Raw genomic sequence first — 21208 nt, 5'->3', positions numbered from 1 at the left:
TCAAAGAAATTAATTTTTTGCCAAATTAAATGAATTTACGGACAAGAAGGATAATTATAAAAAAAATTGATTTTCAAATTGGTTGAATTTTCAACTAAAAAGATCAATTTGCAACAGCATATATATTTTGCAAAAAAAAAACAAGTGGCTTTTCAACTAAAAAAGGAACAATTCTCAACCAAAAATTAAGTAGTAAAATTTTCTGTTGAGAAAATTAATTTTTAAACAAAAATAAAGCGAATTTTTTCAGTAGAATAGTTGCATTTTTAGCCATATTATATTTGATATTCCAACAGAAAAATATTTGATATTTTCAACAAAAAATAATTCATTTTCAAAGAAGATTAATTTTATTCCAAAAAGTCGAGTTTTCAATTTAAAAATTATTTTTAAAAAAATATATATTTTTAGGAAAGTAGTTAAATTTTTAACCGAAGAAATTAATTTTTAACAAAAAAAAGACGAATTTTCAACAAAAAATTGAATATTTGATATTCCAACAATAAAATATTTGAATTCTAAATAAAAAACAGTTGAATTTAAATAAAAAAGGTGAATTTTAAATAAAATACTTAATTTTCAAGTTCAAAAATTAATTTTCACAACAACAAAAAATCAAATTTCAATACAAAAATTTTAATTTCTTGATAGAGATACCAAAATTTTCAACAAAAAATAATTTATTTTCAAAGAAGATTAATTTTATTTCAAAAAGTCGAGTTTTCAACTAAAAATTATTTTAAAAATATATATATTTTTAAGAAAGTAGTTCAATTTTTACCCGAAGAAATTAATTTTTAACCAAAAAAAGACGAATTTTGAAAAAAAAATTGAATATTTGATATTCCAACCAAAAAGTATTTTAATTCTAAATAAAAATCAGTTAAATTTAAATAAAAAAAAGGTGAATTTTAAATAAAATACTTAATTTTCAAGTTCAAAAATTAATCTTACAACAAAAAATAATGAAGTTTCAATACAAAAATTTCAATTTGCTAACAGATACTAAAATTTTCCACAAAAAATAATGAATTTTCAATGAAGAAGATTAATTTTATTTCAAAAAGTCGAGTTTTTAACTAAAAATTATTTTAAATATATATATATTTTTAAGAAAGTAGTTAAATTTATAACTAAAAAAATTAATTTTTTATTAAATTCAATCAATTTGCAAACCAGAAGGATAATTATAAAAAAACTCATAAATAAAGCGAATTCTTTCAATCGAATAGATGTATTTTCAGCTATAGACACGAATTTTCAACTAAAGTAATGATTTTTCAGCTAAAAAATTACTTTTTAACAAAGTAGTATAACTTTGAACAACAAAAAAAAGAATTTTTAACAACAAATTGAATATTTGATATTCCAACCGAAAAATATTTTAATAATAAATAAAAAACAGTTGAATTTAAATAGAAATGGCGAATTTGAAATAAAATACTTAATTTTCAAGCTCAAAAAATAATTTGTAATTGACATCCTTTTTGGATGAAAACTCAACTTTTTGTTCTTCTCGAAAATAAACTGAATTCTTTTTTAAATAAAAATACAACTTTTTTGAAAATTTGTTTTTTATATTCAATGATTCATCTGTTTTCGTAGAAATTTCATCTTTATTCCATAAAATGCAACTGTTTGGTTGAAAATTCAACTGTTTTGTTGAAAATTCATGTACGTTTGTGGAAAATTTCCTTTTTATTACAAACTTATTGTTGAAAAGTAAAATAAAAATCTTTTCTGGATGAAAATTTAACTATTTTTTTATTAAATTTGTGTTTTTATTAAAAAAAATTTTCTCTTTTAGTAGAAATTGCATTTTTTTAAATAAAAATTGCAATTGTTTGGTTGGAAATTTACTTCTTTTTTAAAACTTTAATTTAATGTAGAAAAGTCAAACTAAAATATTTTTTGTATGAAAGTTAAAATATATTTTTTGACCATTTGTCTTTTCGATTTAAAAATTTATCTGTTCTAATATAAATTTCATTTTTTGAGGATTATAATGCAACTTGTTTGATTAAAAATTTCGTTTGAACCACTTTGCGTAAAAAATGTAAAAAAATTCAATTTTTGTACAGAAATTTTATCTTTTGGCTAGATAATTCAATAATTTAGGTAAACTATTTTTTTCTTTCATTACTGAAAATTCCCTTTTTCTTGAAAATTCGTCATTTTGGTTGTCAAATTAATTTTTTTAAATGAAATTTCATCGTTTTTAGTTGAAATTCTAACTTTTTGTTAATAATTCATCTTTTTAGGTTGAAAATTTAATTATTTTTCGAAAATGTATTTATTTTGTTGAAAATTGAAATATTTTGTTAGAAAGGCATCTTTTATGGTTGAAAATTATTTTTTTTGTCCCACAATAAAGAAAATATATTTATATTATGTTTAATATGTTTGAGAATATACTAAAACAATTTGAATAAAACATTTGAATTTTTATACAAAAAGAATTTTCATCCAAACATGGAGATTTTTCAATCAAAAAGGAAATAAAATTTCTACCAAATTGTTGAATTTTCTTAGAAGCAGTTGAATTTTCAACCTATAGATGATAACTTTACAAAAAAATGGTTTAATTTTCATAAAAATAATTAAATGTCTGATAAAAATTTGTTTTTAATAAAAAAAATCGTATTTCTACCTAACGAGACGAAATATTAATAAAATAGTTTAATTTTCAATTCAGAAACCATTTTAGTCAATAAAGGAAAAAAGTGCGCACCAAATTGCTGATTTTTAAATCAAAAAGGAAATAAAATTTATTCCAAATTGTTGAATTTTCTATAAAGCAGTTGAATTTTGAATCATTACTTGAATTTTTAACAAAAAATAAGAATTTTCAAGAAAAGATGATAACTTTTTAATCAAATTGTTTAATTTTCATCAAAATAATTAAATTTGCCACCAAAAATGTGATTTTTTAATTTCAAAAATTTTTATTTCTAAGCTTACATTTTTAATTTAAAGAATTTTAAAATGCTTTCTTAAAGACTTGAACAAATGAAAAATAAAAGCCTTTGATGTTGAAAATTTTGGACAAAAAACTTTTTTATATATAAATCAATCATTTTTTAAAAAATTTATCTGTGCCTTAAGTAATAAAAAGTAAGCAAAAACGAATTGACAAAGATTTTAAATCAGTTCAAAATTTTAGATTTTACAGATTTTAACTATTTTCAACTTAAAAATAACTTCATAAAAGGTAACCAAATATTGAAAACTAAAGAATCTTTAACTGAATTGTTTGACAAAGAAAACTTGGAATCGTTAAAATTTCGAAAAGGCTTTAAACTTTAAACTTTACAATTTTAATTGTTGTCTTTGAAAAATGCTTAATTTTAGTAAGTTTTCTTAAAATCTTCTAGAATATTTTTTGAAAATTTTGTTTAAATCATTGAAAAACATTTTAAATATTCTCTGAACATAATTTTTCAACATGATTTTTTTTTAAATTTTCCTAGGAATCTTAAGAAAATGTTTTTATTCTTTTAAAGCCTTTCAAATAATAAATATTCAATTTTTATTTACACATCCAAATTGTAAAGAAATTTTCTAAAATTTGCAGGATTTTCTGAAAATTGTAGAAAAAATTCAATTAATTTTGACAGATATTTAGAAGTTCTGGAAAAATTTCCAAAATAATTTTAGATTTGAAAAAAATTAAAACAACTTCCAGATTTCTCAAGATTTTGAAACAAAAGTTTGAAGCTTTCCAAGGATGTTTAAACTATTTAAAAAGAAAATAATTGAATTTCTAATTTAAGAGGTGTTCAGTTAAATTTTATTCAAGTTTTTAATACTTTAATGTCAACCAAATTGCTAATTTTTTAACAAAAAAGTTGATTTTCTAGCAGAATTGAATTTTCCTTTAAAAAAATTATTTTTAACAAAACATTTGAATTTTTATTAAAAAAAATTTGAACCAAACATGGAGATGTTTCAATCAAGATGGAAGCAAAATTTCTAATGAATTGTTGAATTTTTTCTAAAAAAAGTTTATTTTTCACCCAAAAAGGCGAAATTTTAACCAAAGATGATAACTATTTAATAAAATTCTTTAATTTTTATTAAAATAATTAAATTTGCCACCAAAAATGAGCTTTTTTAATCGAAAAAATATCATATTTCTACATAACGAGACGAAGCATCAATAAAATAGTTGAACTTTCAATCCAAAAACATTTTTTTCAGTCAATAAAGGAAAAAAATGTCAATAAAATTGCTATTTTAAAAAAAATATAGTTGATTTTCTAGCAGAGTTGAATTTTTAACCCAAAAAGTTTGATTTTTAGCAAATCATAAAAATTATTACAAAAAAAAACTATTGAACCAAACATGGAGATTTTTTAATCCAGAAGGAAACAAAATTTATATTAAATTGTTGAATTTTTAATCATTAATTGAATTTTTGCAAAAAAAAAATTATTTTCAACCCAAAAATACGAATTTTCAAGACAAGATGATAAGTTTTTAATAAAATTGTTTAATTTTCATCAAAATAATAATTTTTTTAATAAAAAAAGATAATATTTCTGTATAACGAGACGAAACATCAATAAAATAGTTGAATTTTTAATCCAGAAACATTTAATAGAGATTTTTCAATCAAGAAGGAAACACAGTTTCTACCGAATTGTCGAATTTTCTATGAAGCAGTTGATTTTTCAACCAATAGTTGAATTTTCGCAACAAAAAAAAAGTTTGTTTTTCACCCAAAAATATGAATTTTCAAGAAAAAATGATAAATTTTAGGAAAATTGTTTAATTTTCATCCAAATAATAATAATTTTTTTTTATTAAAAAAATCATATTTCTATATAACGAGATGAAACATCAATAAAATAGTTAAATTTTTAATCCAGAAACATTTTTTCAGTCAAAAAAAGTTTATTTTCAATCAAAAAATAGGAATTTTTAACAAAAAATTGATAAGTTTTGAATAAAATTGTTTAATTTTCATCAAAATAGTTCCATTTTCCACCAGAAATTTTCTTTTTTGATCCAAAAAGTTAATATTTCTACCTAACGAGACGAAATATCAATAAAATGGTTGAATTTTTAATCCAGAAAAATTTTTCAGTCAATAAAGGAAAAAAATGTCTACCAAATTGCTAATTTTCCAAAAACAAAAGTTGATTTTCTAGCAGAGTTGAAGTTTAAACTCAAAAAAGTATAATTTTTAAGAGAAGATTTTAATTTTTATATAAACAAAATTTAACCAAAAATAGAGATTTTTCAATCAAGAAGGAAACAAAATTTCTAACGAATTGTCCAATTTTCTATTAAGCAGTTGAATTTTCAACCAATATTTGAATTTTTGCACAAAAAAAAATTTTGTTTTTCACCCAAAAATAAGAATTTTCAAGAAAAAATGATAACTTTTTAATACAATGGTTTAATTTTCATCAAAATAATTAAATTTTTCTTTTTTTATCCAAAAATTTAATAATTTTTAATAAGACATTTCAATTTTTGTAAAAAAAATTTGAACCAAGCATGGAGATTTTTCAATCAGGAAAGAAACAAAATTTCTAACAAATTTTTAAATTTACTATGAAGTAGTTGAATTTTTACCAAAAAAAAAGTTTATTTTCAATACAAAAATACGAATTTTTAACAAAAAATTGATAAGTTTTTAATAAAATTTTTTATTTGTTATAAAAAAAATTGAATCTCCCAAGAAAGATTTGCTTTTTTAATCAAAAAGATCATATTTCTACATAACGAGACGAAACAAAAAAGTTGATTTTCTAGCAGAGTTGAATTAAAAAAAAAAATTTTTAACCAAGCACGGAGATTTTTTAATCAAAAAGGAACCAAAAATTCTATCAAATTGTTCAACTTTTTAATAAAATTGTTTCATTTTTGTCAAAACAATTAAATTTTCAACTAAACAGTCGCATTTAAAAAAAAACATTTTTACCTAAAGAAATGAACTTTCAACAAAAAGTTAATTTTCAAGAAAAAAATAGTTTAATTGTGAACCTAAAAAGACAAATTTTCAACAAATCATTTGTATTTTTATCGAAAAAGTATGACTTTTTAACAAAAGTGTCGCATTTTTCTCGAAATTAGACATTTATTTTACGAGTATCTATAATTGCTTATAATTCTGTTTCCAACAATAAAGAAAACTTTTTTTTTATATATTTATTATGTTTGAAAATAAAAAAAAAATGTTTCCGCCCGGGATCGAACCGGGGACCTTCCGCGTGTTAGGCGGATGTGATAACCACTACACCACGGAAACGCTTGGCGAAAGTATTATTTGTTTTGATTTTGAGAAATTGGATCAAGCAGTAAATCCACGGCGAGCCAAGATTTAATCAAACCAAAGGCTTGATTAAAAAAAATCGCACATTCCGTTTTTTTCGTTTTTCTATATTTTTTTAAGAATGAAAATTTTCATTTTTCTCGAGAACTAAGACAGATAGGAAAAAAGTTAAAAGGTGAAAATTGTTTACCTGCTTTCAATGTAAACAAATTATTTTGTTTCATAATATTCTATCTTGTGTGACATTTTTAACGAATGAAGATGAATTTCCATCCTCATGGTCGAATTTTCTGATAAAAAAATGAGAAAACGTTCTATTTTCAAACTAAACTTTTTAATTTTTTAGAAGACAATTAAATTTTCAAACAACAGCGACAAATTTTCAATCCAACAGGGCGAATTTTCTATCAAAATATACGAATTTTGATCAAAATAGTTGAATTTTCGGCAAAAAAAAGATGATTTTTTAATAAAATATTTGAACTCTCAACAAAATAATTAAATTTTCAAAAAAAAAAGTTAAATTTCTAACCAGATACTTGAATCTTTGAACTACAGAGATGCATTTTCAACCAAATAGTCGAATTTTTTAACAAAAATGGTTAAACCTTGGCCAAAAACCGTTCCTATTTCAACAAAAAAAAAGAAAGAAAAAAACGAATTTTCAACAAAATAGTTGAATTTTCAAGCAATTTATTTATTTTTTGCCTAAAAATATACATTTTCATCCAAATAGTCGAGTTTTCAAACACAAAATATGAAAATTTAACCATAAACAGTTGATATTTCACGAAAAAAAGGATTTTCAACAAAATAATTAAGTTTTCAACCAAATAGGTGAATTTTGAACTAATTATTTGAATCTTGAACCAACGAATGATGAATTTCTATCCTTATGGTCAAATTTTCAAGTAATAAAGATTAAATTTGAACCAAAAACTGTTCTATTTTCAATGAAATATTTGAATTTTTACAAGATAATTGAATTTTTAAGAACAGCCATTTTTTATCCCAAAGGGTAAATTTTCTGTCCAATTATACGAATTTTGAATGAAATATTTTAATCTTCTACCAAGAAAGATTATTTTTTAATAAAATATTTTAATCCTCAAATAAATAATTACATTTTCAATCAAAATAGTTAAATTTTTAACCAAATGCTTGAATTTCCTACCTGCAAAGATGCATTTTCATTAAAATGGTGAAATTTTTAAACAACAAATAATAAACTTTGGCTAAAAACAGTTGAAATTTCAACCAAATTGTTTAGTTTTGAACTAATTTTGTTGAAGGGCACATTTTTTGTCCACATATACGAATCAAATAGTTTTATTTCGAAACAAAAATGATTCAACTTTAACCAAAAACAATTGCTTTTTCAAGTATAATGAAAAAAAACATCTAATTTTCAACAAAATATTTGGAATTTGAACCAATTTATTGATTTTTTTACCTAAAAAGATAAATTTCTAACTTGATTATCGAATTTCCAAATAAAAAAATTAAATTTCGACCAAATACCGTTATATTTTCCACCGAATAGTTGAGTTTTTTTATAAGATAATTAAATTTTCAGCAATAGCAAATAGTCGAATTTTTAAATAAAAAACGTTAAACTTTAACGAAAAACAGTTCATATTTTAATTAAAAAAATACGAATCTTAACAAACAGTTAAAACAGTTAAATTTTCTACCAAATAATTAAATTATTAGCCTATAAAGATGAATTTCCATTAAAATGGTCGTATTTTCAAACAAAAAGATGTTTTTTTTAACCAAATAATTGAATTTTTTAGAAGACAAATGAATTTTCAACAACAAAAATAAAATTTCAATCCAAAAGGACGCATTTTATGTTCAAATATATCAACGTTTAATGAAACAAGTAATTTTTTGTCCAAAAAATATGACTTTTTAATTAAATATTTAAATTTGCACCCAAAAAAATTAAACTTTCAACAAGATAGTTGAATTTTTAACCAGTTTTTTTTACCTAAATAGATGCATTTTCATCCAAATAGTCGAATTTTTTAAACAAAAAGTATTAAACTTTACGAAAAACAGTTTATGTTTCACTCAAGAAGAAAAGAAACAAATAAATTTTCAACAAAATAGTTGAACTTTCAACATAATAATTAAATTTTCAACAAATTGATTAAATTTTTAACCTACGAAGATAAATTTCCTTTCAAATGTTCGTATTTTCAAACAAAAAATATTCATTTTTAACCAACTTTTTGGGAAAACATTGAATTTTTAAAACATAAACAAAAATTTTCAATCGAACAGGACGAAATTTTCTCTCAAAAAAGATAATTTTCGAATAAAATATTTCAATTCTTAATCAAATGAATTAAATTTTGATAAGACGAGATGTATTTTCCACCAAATACTCAAATTTTCAAACTATAAGTTTTAAAAACTTCGAAAAACAGTTGATCTTTCACGAAAAAAAGAAAAAAATTAATTTTCAAAAAAATTGTTGAATTTTCAACAAAATAATTAAATGTTTAACCAAATAATTACATTTTTAACCTACACTGATGAGTTTCCATCCAAATGGTCAACGTTTCAAATAAAAAATATAAAATTTTAACTAAATAATGGAATTTTTTAGAAGGCAATTGAATTTTCAACAACAAAAATAAAATTTCAATCCAAAAGGACGCATTTTCTGTCCAAATATATGAATTTTTAATGAAAAAATGGAATTTTTGTCAAAAAATATGACTTTTTAATAAAATATTTAAATTTGAACCCAAAAAAATTAAAATTTCAACAAAATATTTGAACTTTTAACCATTTTTTTTACCTAAAAAGATACATTTTCATCCAAATAGTCGAATTTTCAAACAAAAAATATTAAAATTTACGAAAGTCAGTTGATATTTCCCCCAAAAAGAAAAAGAAAAAGTCGAATTTTTAAACAAAAACTATTAAACTTTTACTTTGATCAGTTGATATTTCAACCAAAAAGAAAAAAATGAATTTTCAATAAATAGTTAAATTTTAAACTAATTTTTCGAAGTTTTAACTTACAGAAATGAATTTCCATCCTCAAGGTCGAATATTCAAGCAAAAAAGATTTAGAAACGTATTTTCAATTAAATAATTGTATTTTTTAGAATGAAGTTAAATTTTCAACAGCAAATTTTCAATCAAAATGGACGAATTTTTTTATCCAAATATACGAAAGTTTAATAAAACAAATGAATTTCTGAAAAAAGATGACTGTTTAATAAAATATTTGAATTCTTAACCAAAACATTTAATTTTCAATATAATAGTTAAATAATCAACAAAATAATTAAATTTTTTACCAAATTATTTAATTTATATACGAACTTTTATATACGAATTTTAAACGAAACAGTTACATTTTCGACCAAAATAGATGACTTTTTAATAAAATACTTGAATTTTCAGTAAAATAAACTTTCAACAAGACATTTAAATTTGCAACAAAATAATTAAATTCCCCACTAAATAGTAGAATTTTTAATCAAATTATTTAATGCTTAACATACAAAAATTAATTTCCATCTCAATGGTCGAAACTTCAAACAAAAAGGTTTTAATTTCCATCTAAAACCGTTATATTTTCAACCAAATAGTTGAACTTTTATAAGATAATTGAATTTTCGACAACAAATTTTCAATAGAAATGGATGAATCATCTGTCCCAATATACGAATGTTTAACCAAAATATAAAATTGTCGGTAAAAAAAGATGACTTTTTTTTATAAAGACTGGTTTTTTCAGTAGATTAAAGAAATTTTCAATAAAAAAGTTACATTTTCAACAAAATACTTCAATTTTTTGCCTATATAGATGCATTTTCAACCAAATTGTCGAATTTTTAAACCAAAAATATTCAACCTTATCCAAAAACCGTTCATATTTCGACCAAAAAGAAAAGAAAAGAATTTTCAACCAAGAAAAATTCTTAAATTTTCAACAAAGTACTTAAATTTCCAAAAAAATGCTTAAATTTTCAATAAAATAATTGAGATAAAAAAAACAATGAACCTTTTGACAAAATAGTTGAATTTTTAAGCAAAGAAAAAAAAACTAATTTTCAACAACATACTTAAATTTTCAAGAAAATAGTAAAATTAACAAAACAATTGAATTTTTAACGACAAAAAAATTAACCTTTCAATAAAATAGTTGAATTTTTAACGACAAAAAAAAACCAAATACTTCAGTTTACAACAAAATAGTTGAATTAAAAAAGTTTAACAAATACTTAAATGTTTAACAAAATAGTTAAATTAAAAAAGTAACCTTTCAACAAAATAGTTGAATTTTTACCGACAAAAAAAAGGAATTTTCAATAAAATACTTAAATTTTCAACAAAATATTTAAATTTAAAAAAATTAACCTTTCAACAAAATATTTGTATTTTTTACGACAAAAAAACGAATTTTCAACAAAATACTTGATTTTTCAACAAAATAGTTAAATTAAAAAAAATTAACCTTTTAACAAAAAAATTGAATTTTTAACGACAACAAAAAGTTTTTAATCAAATTCTTCAGTTTAAAAGAAAATAAATGAATTAAAAAAATTTAACAAATACTTAAATGTTTAATAAAATAGTTAAATTAAAAAAATAACCCTTCAACAAAACAGTTGAATTTTTATCGACAAAAAAAACGAATTTTCAATAAAATACTTAAATTTTCAACAAAAAAGTTGAATTTTTAACAACAACAATAAAATAATGTTCAACAAGTACTTAAATTTTCAACAAAATATTTAAATTAAAAAAGATGAACCTTTCAACAAAATATTTGTATTTCTTACGACAAGGAAAAAGAATTTTCAACAAAATAGTTATATTTTAAAAAATTAACCTTTTAACAAAATAGTTCAGTTTTAACGACAAAAAACGAATTTTCAACAAAATACTTAAATTTTTAACAAAATAATAAAATAAAATAAGTAATCAACCTCTCAACAAAATAGTTGAATTTTTATCAACAAAAAACTAATTTTCAACAAAATACTTAAATTTTCAGAAAATAGTTACATTAAAAAGAACTAATTTTCAACAAAATAGTTAAATTTAAAAAAATTAACCTAACATAATAGTTTAATTTTTACGACAAAAAAATGTTGAACAAAATAGTTCAATTAAAAAATATAATTAACCTTTCAAAAAAATGGTTAATTAAAAAAAGCAACCTTTCAACAAAATAGTTGAATTTTTAAGGACAAAGAAAACGAATTTTCAACAAAATAAATACCTTTGCAAACTCGTAAACTTTTCAAACACGTCTTTGAAAATATTAAGTTAAAATTATGACACTATTTACTCTATTTTTGATATCTAAAGTGATTTCGAGGCCCGTAATATTTATAATCGAAGAATACATTTTTTCCTTACAGGCCAATTGAAATAATTGGAGAGCTGCAACTGGCCTACGTTTGTTTTCTGGCTGGGCAAAGTTTAGATGCCTTTGAACACTGGAAATTATTAGTATCTCTGATTTGTCGTGCGGATTCGGCAATTTCAGTTCGTCGTCTCATTTACATTGAATTCTTAAGAACACTGGAAGCTCAACTGGCTCTTATTCCAGAGGAGGTTTTGTACGATATCGTTGCAAGTAATAATTTTGTTTATCACAATCTCCGAAGGCTTTTTGCTAACATAGAGTCGAATAGCGAGGTGGACGCACGACTCAAATCTGAAGCGGTTCGAATGCGAGACAGAATTTCGACGAAATTTGTCTGGGATTTTTCCAATTTGCAAGAAGAAGAGGATGATGAGGCTCCGGTTGTCGTAAGCCTTGATGCCGAATAATTCACAGAATCAATAAATACGCATGTAATTTATATTTGTAAATATATTTGAAAAAACAAAGTTCAGGAGATTTTTATTATAAACAATTATTTTAATTGAAATAATCGGATAATCATTATTTTACGCAAACGACATTTATTCATTTAGTAGGCAACTATAATAAATTCTATCGACTACATATTAGACTTTTGAGTAAGAGAGACAGAGAAGCAAAGTCAGCCGTGACGTTAGCAAGGCGGCAGGGCGAGTAGAGTTAAGGAATGCGAGTAGAGCGCCAGCGAAGCTCAACGCGCGCATCTCTCTCCACCAACTTTCCAACTTCTCCGCGCGACTCCCACGTAACGCCCATGCGGAGTCCGCTATATAAGGGCACGCACTGGCGCTCAACGCAGTCATTGATCAGACACGGTTCTGTGCTCATGGTAGATTGATCGATTAGTTATACTATGCTGACGTATTTTTTTTACCAAACTACAACGAATAAAAATCTTCTGCCCTTTTCAGGGCTATCCTGAAAATGACCACCCCTAACCCTTCTCCTACCATACCCAAGCAAGTTCCTTGCGCACCTCCTGCTTTCTCTTATCTAAACTCTAGTAACCTCACCAATGAACAAATTTCGTTCTTAATAGCCGATCTTCAAAAAATTCTAGACTCTTATGAGGTCGCACTTGTCTCGAGGGTTGCCTTGACCTCAGCCATTCCTTCCGATGGCTCGAAAGCCATGAACACCATACAAAATCTTGATTCATCGCTCGATGACGCTTCCGACTTTCAGAAAGTCAAATCTAAACGCGCCAAACGGAAACGTACCATTAGTCCCACTAAATCAACTACCCCATCGCAATTAAACGATAAGTTTGTCTTCTCGAGCTCATCAGATGACGATTAATCAGCGACTAAGGAACGGATTCCTCCCCCAATCCGCATCCTTCTTAAAGAACTTTAGCCCAAGATACACTCAGGTCTCTGTAAGGCTGACATTCCAATTCGATCTGCCAAAAACACCACTGACACCATAATAGTATACCCCCCAACAGTTGATAGTTTCCGCGCCATCACTCTCAAGCTCGACAAATATAAAATACGCTACACCACCAACCAACTTCAACAGGACAAAGACCTTATCGTTCTCATCAGAGGAGTCAACGAGTTCCTTACGGAAGAATCCATCCTCGATGAACTATGGAGAGAACTTCCCTCTGTTAAACGAGTTCATCGCATGAAAAAAGGCGAAAAAATATGGCCCCTGGTTATCGTTCATCTTGACCCGTCCTCTCCCACTTCCAAGTCCATTTTCGACATCAAACTCTTAGCTGGCTTCAGCGTTCAAGTTGAAGCCAAACGAAAATCCAACCTCATTCCTAAATGCTGTTGTTGCCTGAAATTCTTCCACACGGCAAATTACTGCCATGCCTCTTGAGCTTGCGCCTTCTGCGCACGAAGCCACGCCACAGCATCTTGCCCCGCTAGAAATCAAAAAGATTCCACTCCATCCTTTCTCAATTGTAAAGGCTCCCGCTGGGCTACCTACCGCGGATGCCTTAAAGTTCTACAAAAACCTGGATCTAAATCACCTTCAACTCGCCAACAACCTAAACCCAATCCTATTGCTAACCCTTCTCTCCTTCCTAAACCTCGTAGTGCTTCCAAGCCCGCTTCCTCTCAAAGGTCCTTCGCGAACGTAGTCTCAGCGCGTTCTCTAACGCAAGCTCAAAATCAGGCCCATTCCTCTCCCAAAACCGACCCCCTACAAAATCCACAACTACAGAAGCTTTTTCGTGACTTCCTCTTCTCCTTCGCAGCTGCCCTTCAGCTCCCAAGCCCCGGACGTTCATATAGAAAAATTAAGTATCTTTACCTGGAATGCTAACAGCGTTTCCGTTTTCAAAAGTTTAGAACTAATTCAACTTCTTAATTATAAATCAATCGATGTTGCCTGTATCACCGAAACTCATCTAAATTCTCAAAAGAAACTCTATATTCCTGACTATTCTGTATACTGAAAAGACCGTTCTTCGTCCAAAGGTGGTGGCGTGGCGCTTTTAGTTCGTAACACCCTCCGTCACTCAGCCATCAGCACAAATTCTTCTCCTTGCGAAGTAACTGGAGTCGAAATCCATCTTGAATCTGGTTCCCTTCGGATTCTGTCACTTTACTCTCCACCAGATATAAATGACATATCCGAAATACCTAACCTCTTCAGCAACAACACCCCAAAAGTGGTTGCTGACGATTTTAATGCCAAACACAAAGCCTGGACCTGCCTCACAATTAACACCAAGGGCAACGCTCTGCTCAGAACCCTGAATCGCCGTAATCTGACTATCGAGGCTCCCTCTGAACGCACTCACTTTCCTAGCTCTCCTAAACACCAACCTGACATCCTCGATATCTTCTTAACGAAGAACATACTAATCGACAAAGACCCCCGGACTCTTTCTGAACTAAGCTCCGACCACAACCCAGTACTGCTGGAGTTATCGGGTAGCCCTGAACTCTCTTCTCCGACAAAATCTAAAGTCGATTACCTCCATCTTAAATATATTCTCGAAACTTCTATTAAATACTGTCAAATACGTTCTACTTCTTACCTGGATTCAGTTGTTGAAGCCCTGACAAAAGACATCCAAAACTCTTTTCAACTTTCCTCCTCAACCCACCCCACTTCTAGACGTAAAACCATACTCTCATTCGCCACCCACATTCTTATTCGCAAGAAAAACGAAGCCCGCAAACTTTGGCAGTCTTTTCGTGGTCGAAAACATCGCCAGCGTCTCAACTTCCTTCAAAGAAAACTAAATTCCCTTCTCGAACCCATTGATAAGTCCTCCGTCGTGTCCTTTATAGCCTAAGCCGAATTAAATCCCAAAAGATGCTGGAAAGTCATCAAATGCCTTCGTAATAGAAACTCCCCCCCCCCCTCTCTCTCTCTCCAAAGACGATCAATTTTTCTCTCTTGATCAGGAAAAAGCAAATATCTTTGCAGAATCTTTCAAGGAGCAATGCTCCCCCTTTCCTAATCTCGACAAGTTCGCTGATTTCCACGACCATATCTCAAATACTGCACAAAATTTTACAATTGCAGATACAAACTTCATTCCCACCTCACCTAAAGAAGTCTCTGACGTTATCTGCTCCTTGAAAAACCGTAAAGATCCCGGCAATGACTCCATCAGTAATAAAGTACTGAAAACTCTTCCCCGCAAACACATCGTAGCCATCTGCAACATTGTCAACACAATGATGCAATCACAATACTTTCTACTGCCCTTGAAAGAAGCTATTGTAAACTTTCTCCCAAAACCGGTAAACCTCTCAGCTCAGCATCCAGCTGTCGACCTATTAGTCTACTTTGCACTCTTAGCAAAGTAGGTGATGGCCTTATCTACAAACTCATCAAGCTAAAATTTCCTTACAATCTTATCGGTTTGACTAAATCCTTTCTCTCGAACAGGAGCTTCACAGCTCGCGTTGGACAATCCTTATCGGACTCCCAACCTATCACCTCCGGTGTTCCTCAGGGCTCCAAACTCTCTCCCTCTTTCTTCAACCCGTTTTGCTACGACATACCTGTTGACGAGAAAATAGTCACTGTCAGATACGCTGACGATGTTGGTTTTGTCCATTCCTCCAAGGTTATTAGTCATTGCTCCCCCGTCTAAACAGAGTCACTCCCATTGTTCTCGACTGGTACTACAGATGGAGATTTAAAATCAACATCTGAAGCTGTTTTCTTTTCTCGACGCCAGCGCAAACCCCCCAAAACTCTTTGTAAACTCTTTCCCTATTGAATGGAGTGCCTCTGCAAACTATCTCGGCGTCATTTTTGACAAAAGACTCACTTGGTCGAAAAAAATCCGAGCCACACGCAACGAGGCCAATGGGGCCTTTATCTTACTACAACCCTTCTTCAATAACCATACAGTTTCTAGAGCTACCAAAGCTCGTGTCTTCAACGCTGTAATTAGAAGCATTTGCACCTACCCGATTCCTACCTGGGGCTCTGCCACCCCAAATCGTTTTTCTAAATTAAACAGCACCTATATGCGCCTTCTCCGCTTTGAACATTCCTTGGTTCATCCGCAACAAACAAGTCCTCTCGGAAACCAAGTTTCCTTCCATCATCGATGCAACTCGCACTCACGCAGCAAACCTTCGTTCCTCAGTGACCAGTCACCCAAACCTCAGCATCAACTCACTCGCAAATTATGCAAGTAAAACTTCTGACCATTTTAGAAGGTCGTGCCTTCTAGTCTCGCCGCCCTAATTTATCTCACCTATCTTTCTTTCTCCGTGTTTCGCTTCATGCGCGAGTCTCCTTGCAGTATTACTTCTTGGACCGCCAAATTTCTCTGTACCCTCTTTTCTTTTTTAACTTGATTCCTAACCTTGAGGGTTGGCAAACAAACGGGGATGGGTTTTAGTCGGTAGGCGCTCCGGGCGAATCCGACACTACCCACTTTTCTTGTGTGTCTTTTAGAAGATTCCCTCTCCTCAGCCCCTCAAAAAAAATTTAAAAAAGCTCAACTCAGTGATCCCAGATCTAAAACGAGATCTGGTCCAATGCTAGTACAGATCTATGTCCGTGTGACTATAGTAGGAGACGATATACATGACTGGGTTGCGCGCGCAACCCATTTCTCCTCTTCTGAATTTCAAAACTCGAAGGTGCACGATAGTCGGTCGGAAAACTTCGGCGGTTCAACTTATATCTCGATCCGCTTTCAAATAAAATCAAGAAATTGGTATTTTAATGTTTCCAGGTTTCAATGCTTCAATTTGGAGGTTATGTTTTTTTCAGGTGAAGAATATTATATTAATACTATATATAACTAATGTTAATATTGTTATTTCATTATATCATATTATAAAGGTCTTTTTTTCTATTTTGAACTGCATTTCAATGAAATTCAAGAAATTGGCCATTTTCATGATTTGAATAATTCGCGCGCCTCTTTATATGCGCATATTTTGAGGTGACGTTATTTCAAGTATAAAATGTGAATGATATACATATTAATACTATTGTATATATAAATATATACTTATATTATTAATGATAATATTATAATTATATTATATCATAATAGTCTTATTTATATCTTGATCCGCATTTGAAAGTAATTAAAGAAATTGGCGATTTTAATGATATTTGAATGATATAGTTTTTTTTATAAAAGTTCATTTTTTAATTGAAAAACCTACTCTTGTATTTTAGGCTTGGAATTCATCTCGTTTTGCTAAAAACTCAATTATTTGCTTGAAAAATTAATTATTTTGTTAAAAATGTAACTATTTTGTAAAAAAGTCCTCTTTTCTATCAAAGGTTCAAATACTTTATTAAAAATTTTTTTTATATGTAGGTTCATCTCTCGTTGAAAATTTAAATATTCTGATGAAAATATGTTTTATGTGTTGTTGAAAATAGATTTCTGAAACAGAGAATTAATCTATTCCATTTTTGTATAAAAATGAACATTTTTTAGTTAAAAATTTAACTATTTGGTTGAAAAATCATATTTTTGGGTTAAAATTTCAGCTTTTTTGTAGCTAATACTCTTTTTGACTTTAAAATTAAATAATTTCGTTGATAGTTCATGTTTTTTGCTGTTAATTGACCTTGTTTGGTTGAAATTTTAGATTTTGATTTGATTTTGATTTCTGATTTTGGCTCTTTTGGAACTTATAGGTGTATTTAAAACATAATTATTATATTTCAAAGAATATTTAAAATGTTGAACAATTTTAGGGTAAGTTGGTGTTTTACATCGAAAATCGGTATTTTCAAACAAGTCACTATAACTTGAACAAGATTTTGTATATTTAAACAATTTTTGATTAGGTAAGTATTTTTCTTTGGAAATTTGTATTTTAATAATAAATTTTTTTTTTTCATTCATGAATTGAAAAAATGTGAAGTTATGTTGGTGCTTTGCACTAAAATTGGTATTTTTAAATAAAAATAATAAGCATTCTTTGAAAATTTGCCATCATAAACAATTTTTTTTATGTTAGCGTCTTTCCTTTGAAATTATTGGTATTTTACATTGAAAATTGGCTTTTTCAAGAAAAAATCATGATAATTATATAACAAGATTCACAACTTCGAACAATTTTAACTTATGTTTTCGTTTGACATTGGAAATTTGTATTTTAAACAAAAAGATTTTGCTTCTGCAATTTTTTAACAATTTTAAGATATTTTGGCGTTTTATGTAGGAAGTTTGTTACGCTGTAATTTCACATAAAAAATTTGCATTTTTAAACAGAAATCATTATAATTTCAACAAAATGTTTAGATGTTGCCAGCTTTGGCCGGAAAAAGGTGATTAAAAACAAAACTTATGAGGTTTAAAAAAAGATTGTACAGCGACTAAAGTGTGTGGTACTGCGGTTGTAGGTAGAATGTTTCATGAGTATCTGGTGCGTCGATTGATAAAAATTAAAAAAAGAGAGAAAATAGTATTTGTATAAAAATAGCTATTTTTTAGTTTAAAAATGTCAACTGACTTGAAGAAATAGTAAATTAAAAAGTATGTAAAAGTGTTTTGTTGTTAAATCTTTATTGAAAATTCATATTTTAGGGTTGAGAATTAATCTAGTTGTTCGAAAGTTGAACGACGTTAAAAAGTCGCTTTTCTGTTTAAGATTCAAAATTGTAGTTAAAAATTCATCTCAGTGGTTTGAAAATTAATCTATTTTGTTAAAACTTTTTTTTGGGTGAATATTAACTTTTTTTACTTGAACCTTTAACTATTTCAATTTTGGTTAAAAATGTATCCTTTTTAGTCCAAAAATTCAAGTCTATAATTGAAACTCGTGTTTTTCTGAAATTTTATCTTTTTGTTAGAAATTAATCTTTTTGGTTAAAAATTTAACTCATTGGTTAAGAGTTGAGCTACTTTGTTAAAGATTCACTTGTTTGCTTGATGATTTATTAACTTCATAATTTATCTCATCGGTTGAAAATTTTATTAGTTAAAAGTTTGTCATTTCTGTAAAAAATGTATATCAATAAAATTGCATGCGTTGAAAAATCAAGTATTTAATTAAACTCTTTTTTAAAAAAGATTTCCAGCTCTTGTTTAAAATTCATATTTTGGATTTAAAAATTCATCTGTTTTGTACAAAATTGTTGATTATATGATCAAATTGAGCCCGTTCGTTGAAAAATGGCCAAACTCTTAATTTGTTTACTAAAATTGTTTAAATAATTAATGAATCTTGCAAATTGTTTGGAAATTTTTTCCTGGAAACCATAGAAAAAGTCATCGGAAAGATATTCTTAGATAATCATGTAAAAAACTGACTTTAATTGTTGAAAAATAGACAAAATTTGAATTCGTTCCTAATAATTGTTTAAATAATTAATGTCTCTGGTAAATTTAAAAATAAAAATAAGTCATCGGAAAGATATTCTTAGTTGATTCGGTAAACATATTGTGCCTATTCTTTGAAAAACCGCTGAACTCTGAATATGTTTATGAAAATGATTAATTATTGTGAATTTGTCAAGTAACGTAGAGAAAAGTTGCTGGAAATATATTCTTGATTGATTCTGTAAGAAAATTAAGCCTATTCGTTGAATGGACAAACTTTAAATTTTTTTATGGAAATTGTTTAAATGATTGTAGATTTGCATAGCATCGTAGAAACAAGTCATCGAAGAGATATTCTTAGATAATAATGTAAAAAATTGAGTTTATTTGTTGAAAAATATCCAAACTTTGAATTTGTTAATGATACTTGGTTAAACAAATAATCTTTTTCGTAAATTTAAAAAGCAAAATAAAAAAAAAAATAATTGGAAAGATATTATTATTTGACTCCGTAAAAAATTGTTCTCATTCCATGAAAAATAGCCACACTGTGAAAATGTTTATGAAAATTAATTAAATAGATCAATATTTTTTAAAGACATGAAAAATGTACAAAAAATTGTTTCCGCCCGGGATCGAACCGGGGACCTTCCGCGTGTTAGGCGGATGTGATAACCACTACACCACGGAAACGCTTGCCAGAAGTGGTCAGGTTGTGGAACTGGAAATTTTCTTGAGAGAATAGACTTCATTTCGCATTCTTTCAGTTCATTTTGTATACTAATGAAATAATAAGCCTTTTATTATCTACCAATATAGCGAATTATATTTAAATTAAAATAAGTAAATAGATTTAATAAAAAATAAATAAATGGATTGAATAAATTAAAATAATAAACAGTTTTTAAAATGTAACCTACATAAAAATTTAGCCCTACATAAGTCCGCCACACAGTGTTAAAGTTAATTAAATTCTAAAGAGCTTGACGCTCCGAAATTTTGTCTCCTCTATTTGTTTATTAATAATGTTTCCATTCGAAGTATGAAAAAATTGAAATTTTGTTCATATCAATTTTTTACGCTTTAATAACTTATCAGGAAAACTTTATATTGTCTTAAATGAATATTTAGGAACTCATATAATAGAAATAATTTGTTCATTATTCTATTTGTTTCTTATGAAAAAATTTTATGAACAAATTGAGAAATTGTCTTATCATCGGTAAAAAAATGTTGTTTCTAAAAGTGTTTCATATTATTGTAGGAATGGTATTTAATTACTAAACAAATTAAAAAATTGATAATAACCATTGTTATAAGTCATTCTTGTAGCAAGATATTAAAATTTTAGATTTTTTCAAATTATAGTTTCCTTCAATCGCCAGAAAGACTTCACGTATTCCTTAAAATAATAAATATTTAATAATATTTGATAAAATATCACAATTAAAATTGATAATAGGACTATTTTTCACTTCGTTCATAAAATTTGTCTATAACAAATAAATGGAATAATAAACGAATTATTTGTATTCTATGAGTCCCTAAACAGTCATTTAAGACAATACAAAGTTTGCCTGATCAGTTATTAAAGCATAATAAATGGTTATGTACAAAATTTCAGTTTTTCCATACTTTGAGTGAAAAATTATTAATAAAAAAATAGAGTTCGGAGCGTCCAGCTCTTTAGAATTTAAGGGCATGTGACACAGCTAAATACCTATATTACCGACCACAGTTTTTCAGTTGACTGAATGTTTTTTTGAACCTAAGAACTTTTTTTGTAAATAAA

General features: G+C 27.2%; 1 protein-coding gene and 2 non-coding genes across 3 annotated transcripts in view; 1 reads left to right on the top strand and 2 right to left on the bottom strand.

Annotated features, from left to right (window-relative positions):
- LOC117178041 (protein AAR2 homolog) overlaps positions 1 to 12150 on the top strand; it is a 37311-nt gene extending 25161 nt beyond the window's left edge. Inside the window, exon 6 of the mRNA XM_033369244.1 lies at positions 11680 to 12150. Coding sequence (XP_033225135.1) covers positions 11680 to 12094 — 415 coding nt within the window. The 3' untranslated portion in view covers positions 12095 to 12150. The remainder of the gene's footprint in view (positions 1 to 11679) is intronic.
- On the bottom strand, positions 6187 to 6259 carry Trnav-aac. Its single transcript has one exon. It is a non-coding gene; the product is annotated as a tRNA-Val (tRNA).
- A 7886-nt stretch (positions 12151 to 20036) lies between the features above and the next one.
- Positions 20037 to 20109, bottom strand: Trnav-aac. Its single transcript has one exon. It is a non-coding gene; the product is annotated as a tRNA-Val (tRNA).
- Between the last annotated feature and the right edge of the window lie 1099 nt (positions 20110 to 21208).

Source organism: Belonocnema kinseyi, chromosome 8, assembly GCF_010883055.1.
Source record: "Belonocnema kinseyi isolate 2016_QV_RU_SX_M_011 chromosome 8, B_treatae_v1, whole genome shotgun sequence".
Lineage (NCBI taxonomy): Eukaryota > Metazoa > Arthropoda > Insecta > Hymenoptera > Cynipidae > Belonocnema > Belonocnema kinseyi.
The sequence above is the reverse complement of the archived record's forward strand: the minus strand, read 5'-3'. Positions and strand labels throughout refer to the sequence as shown.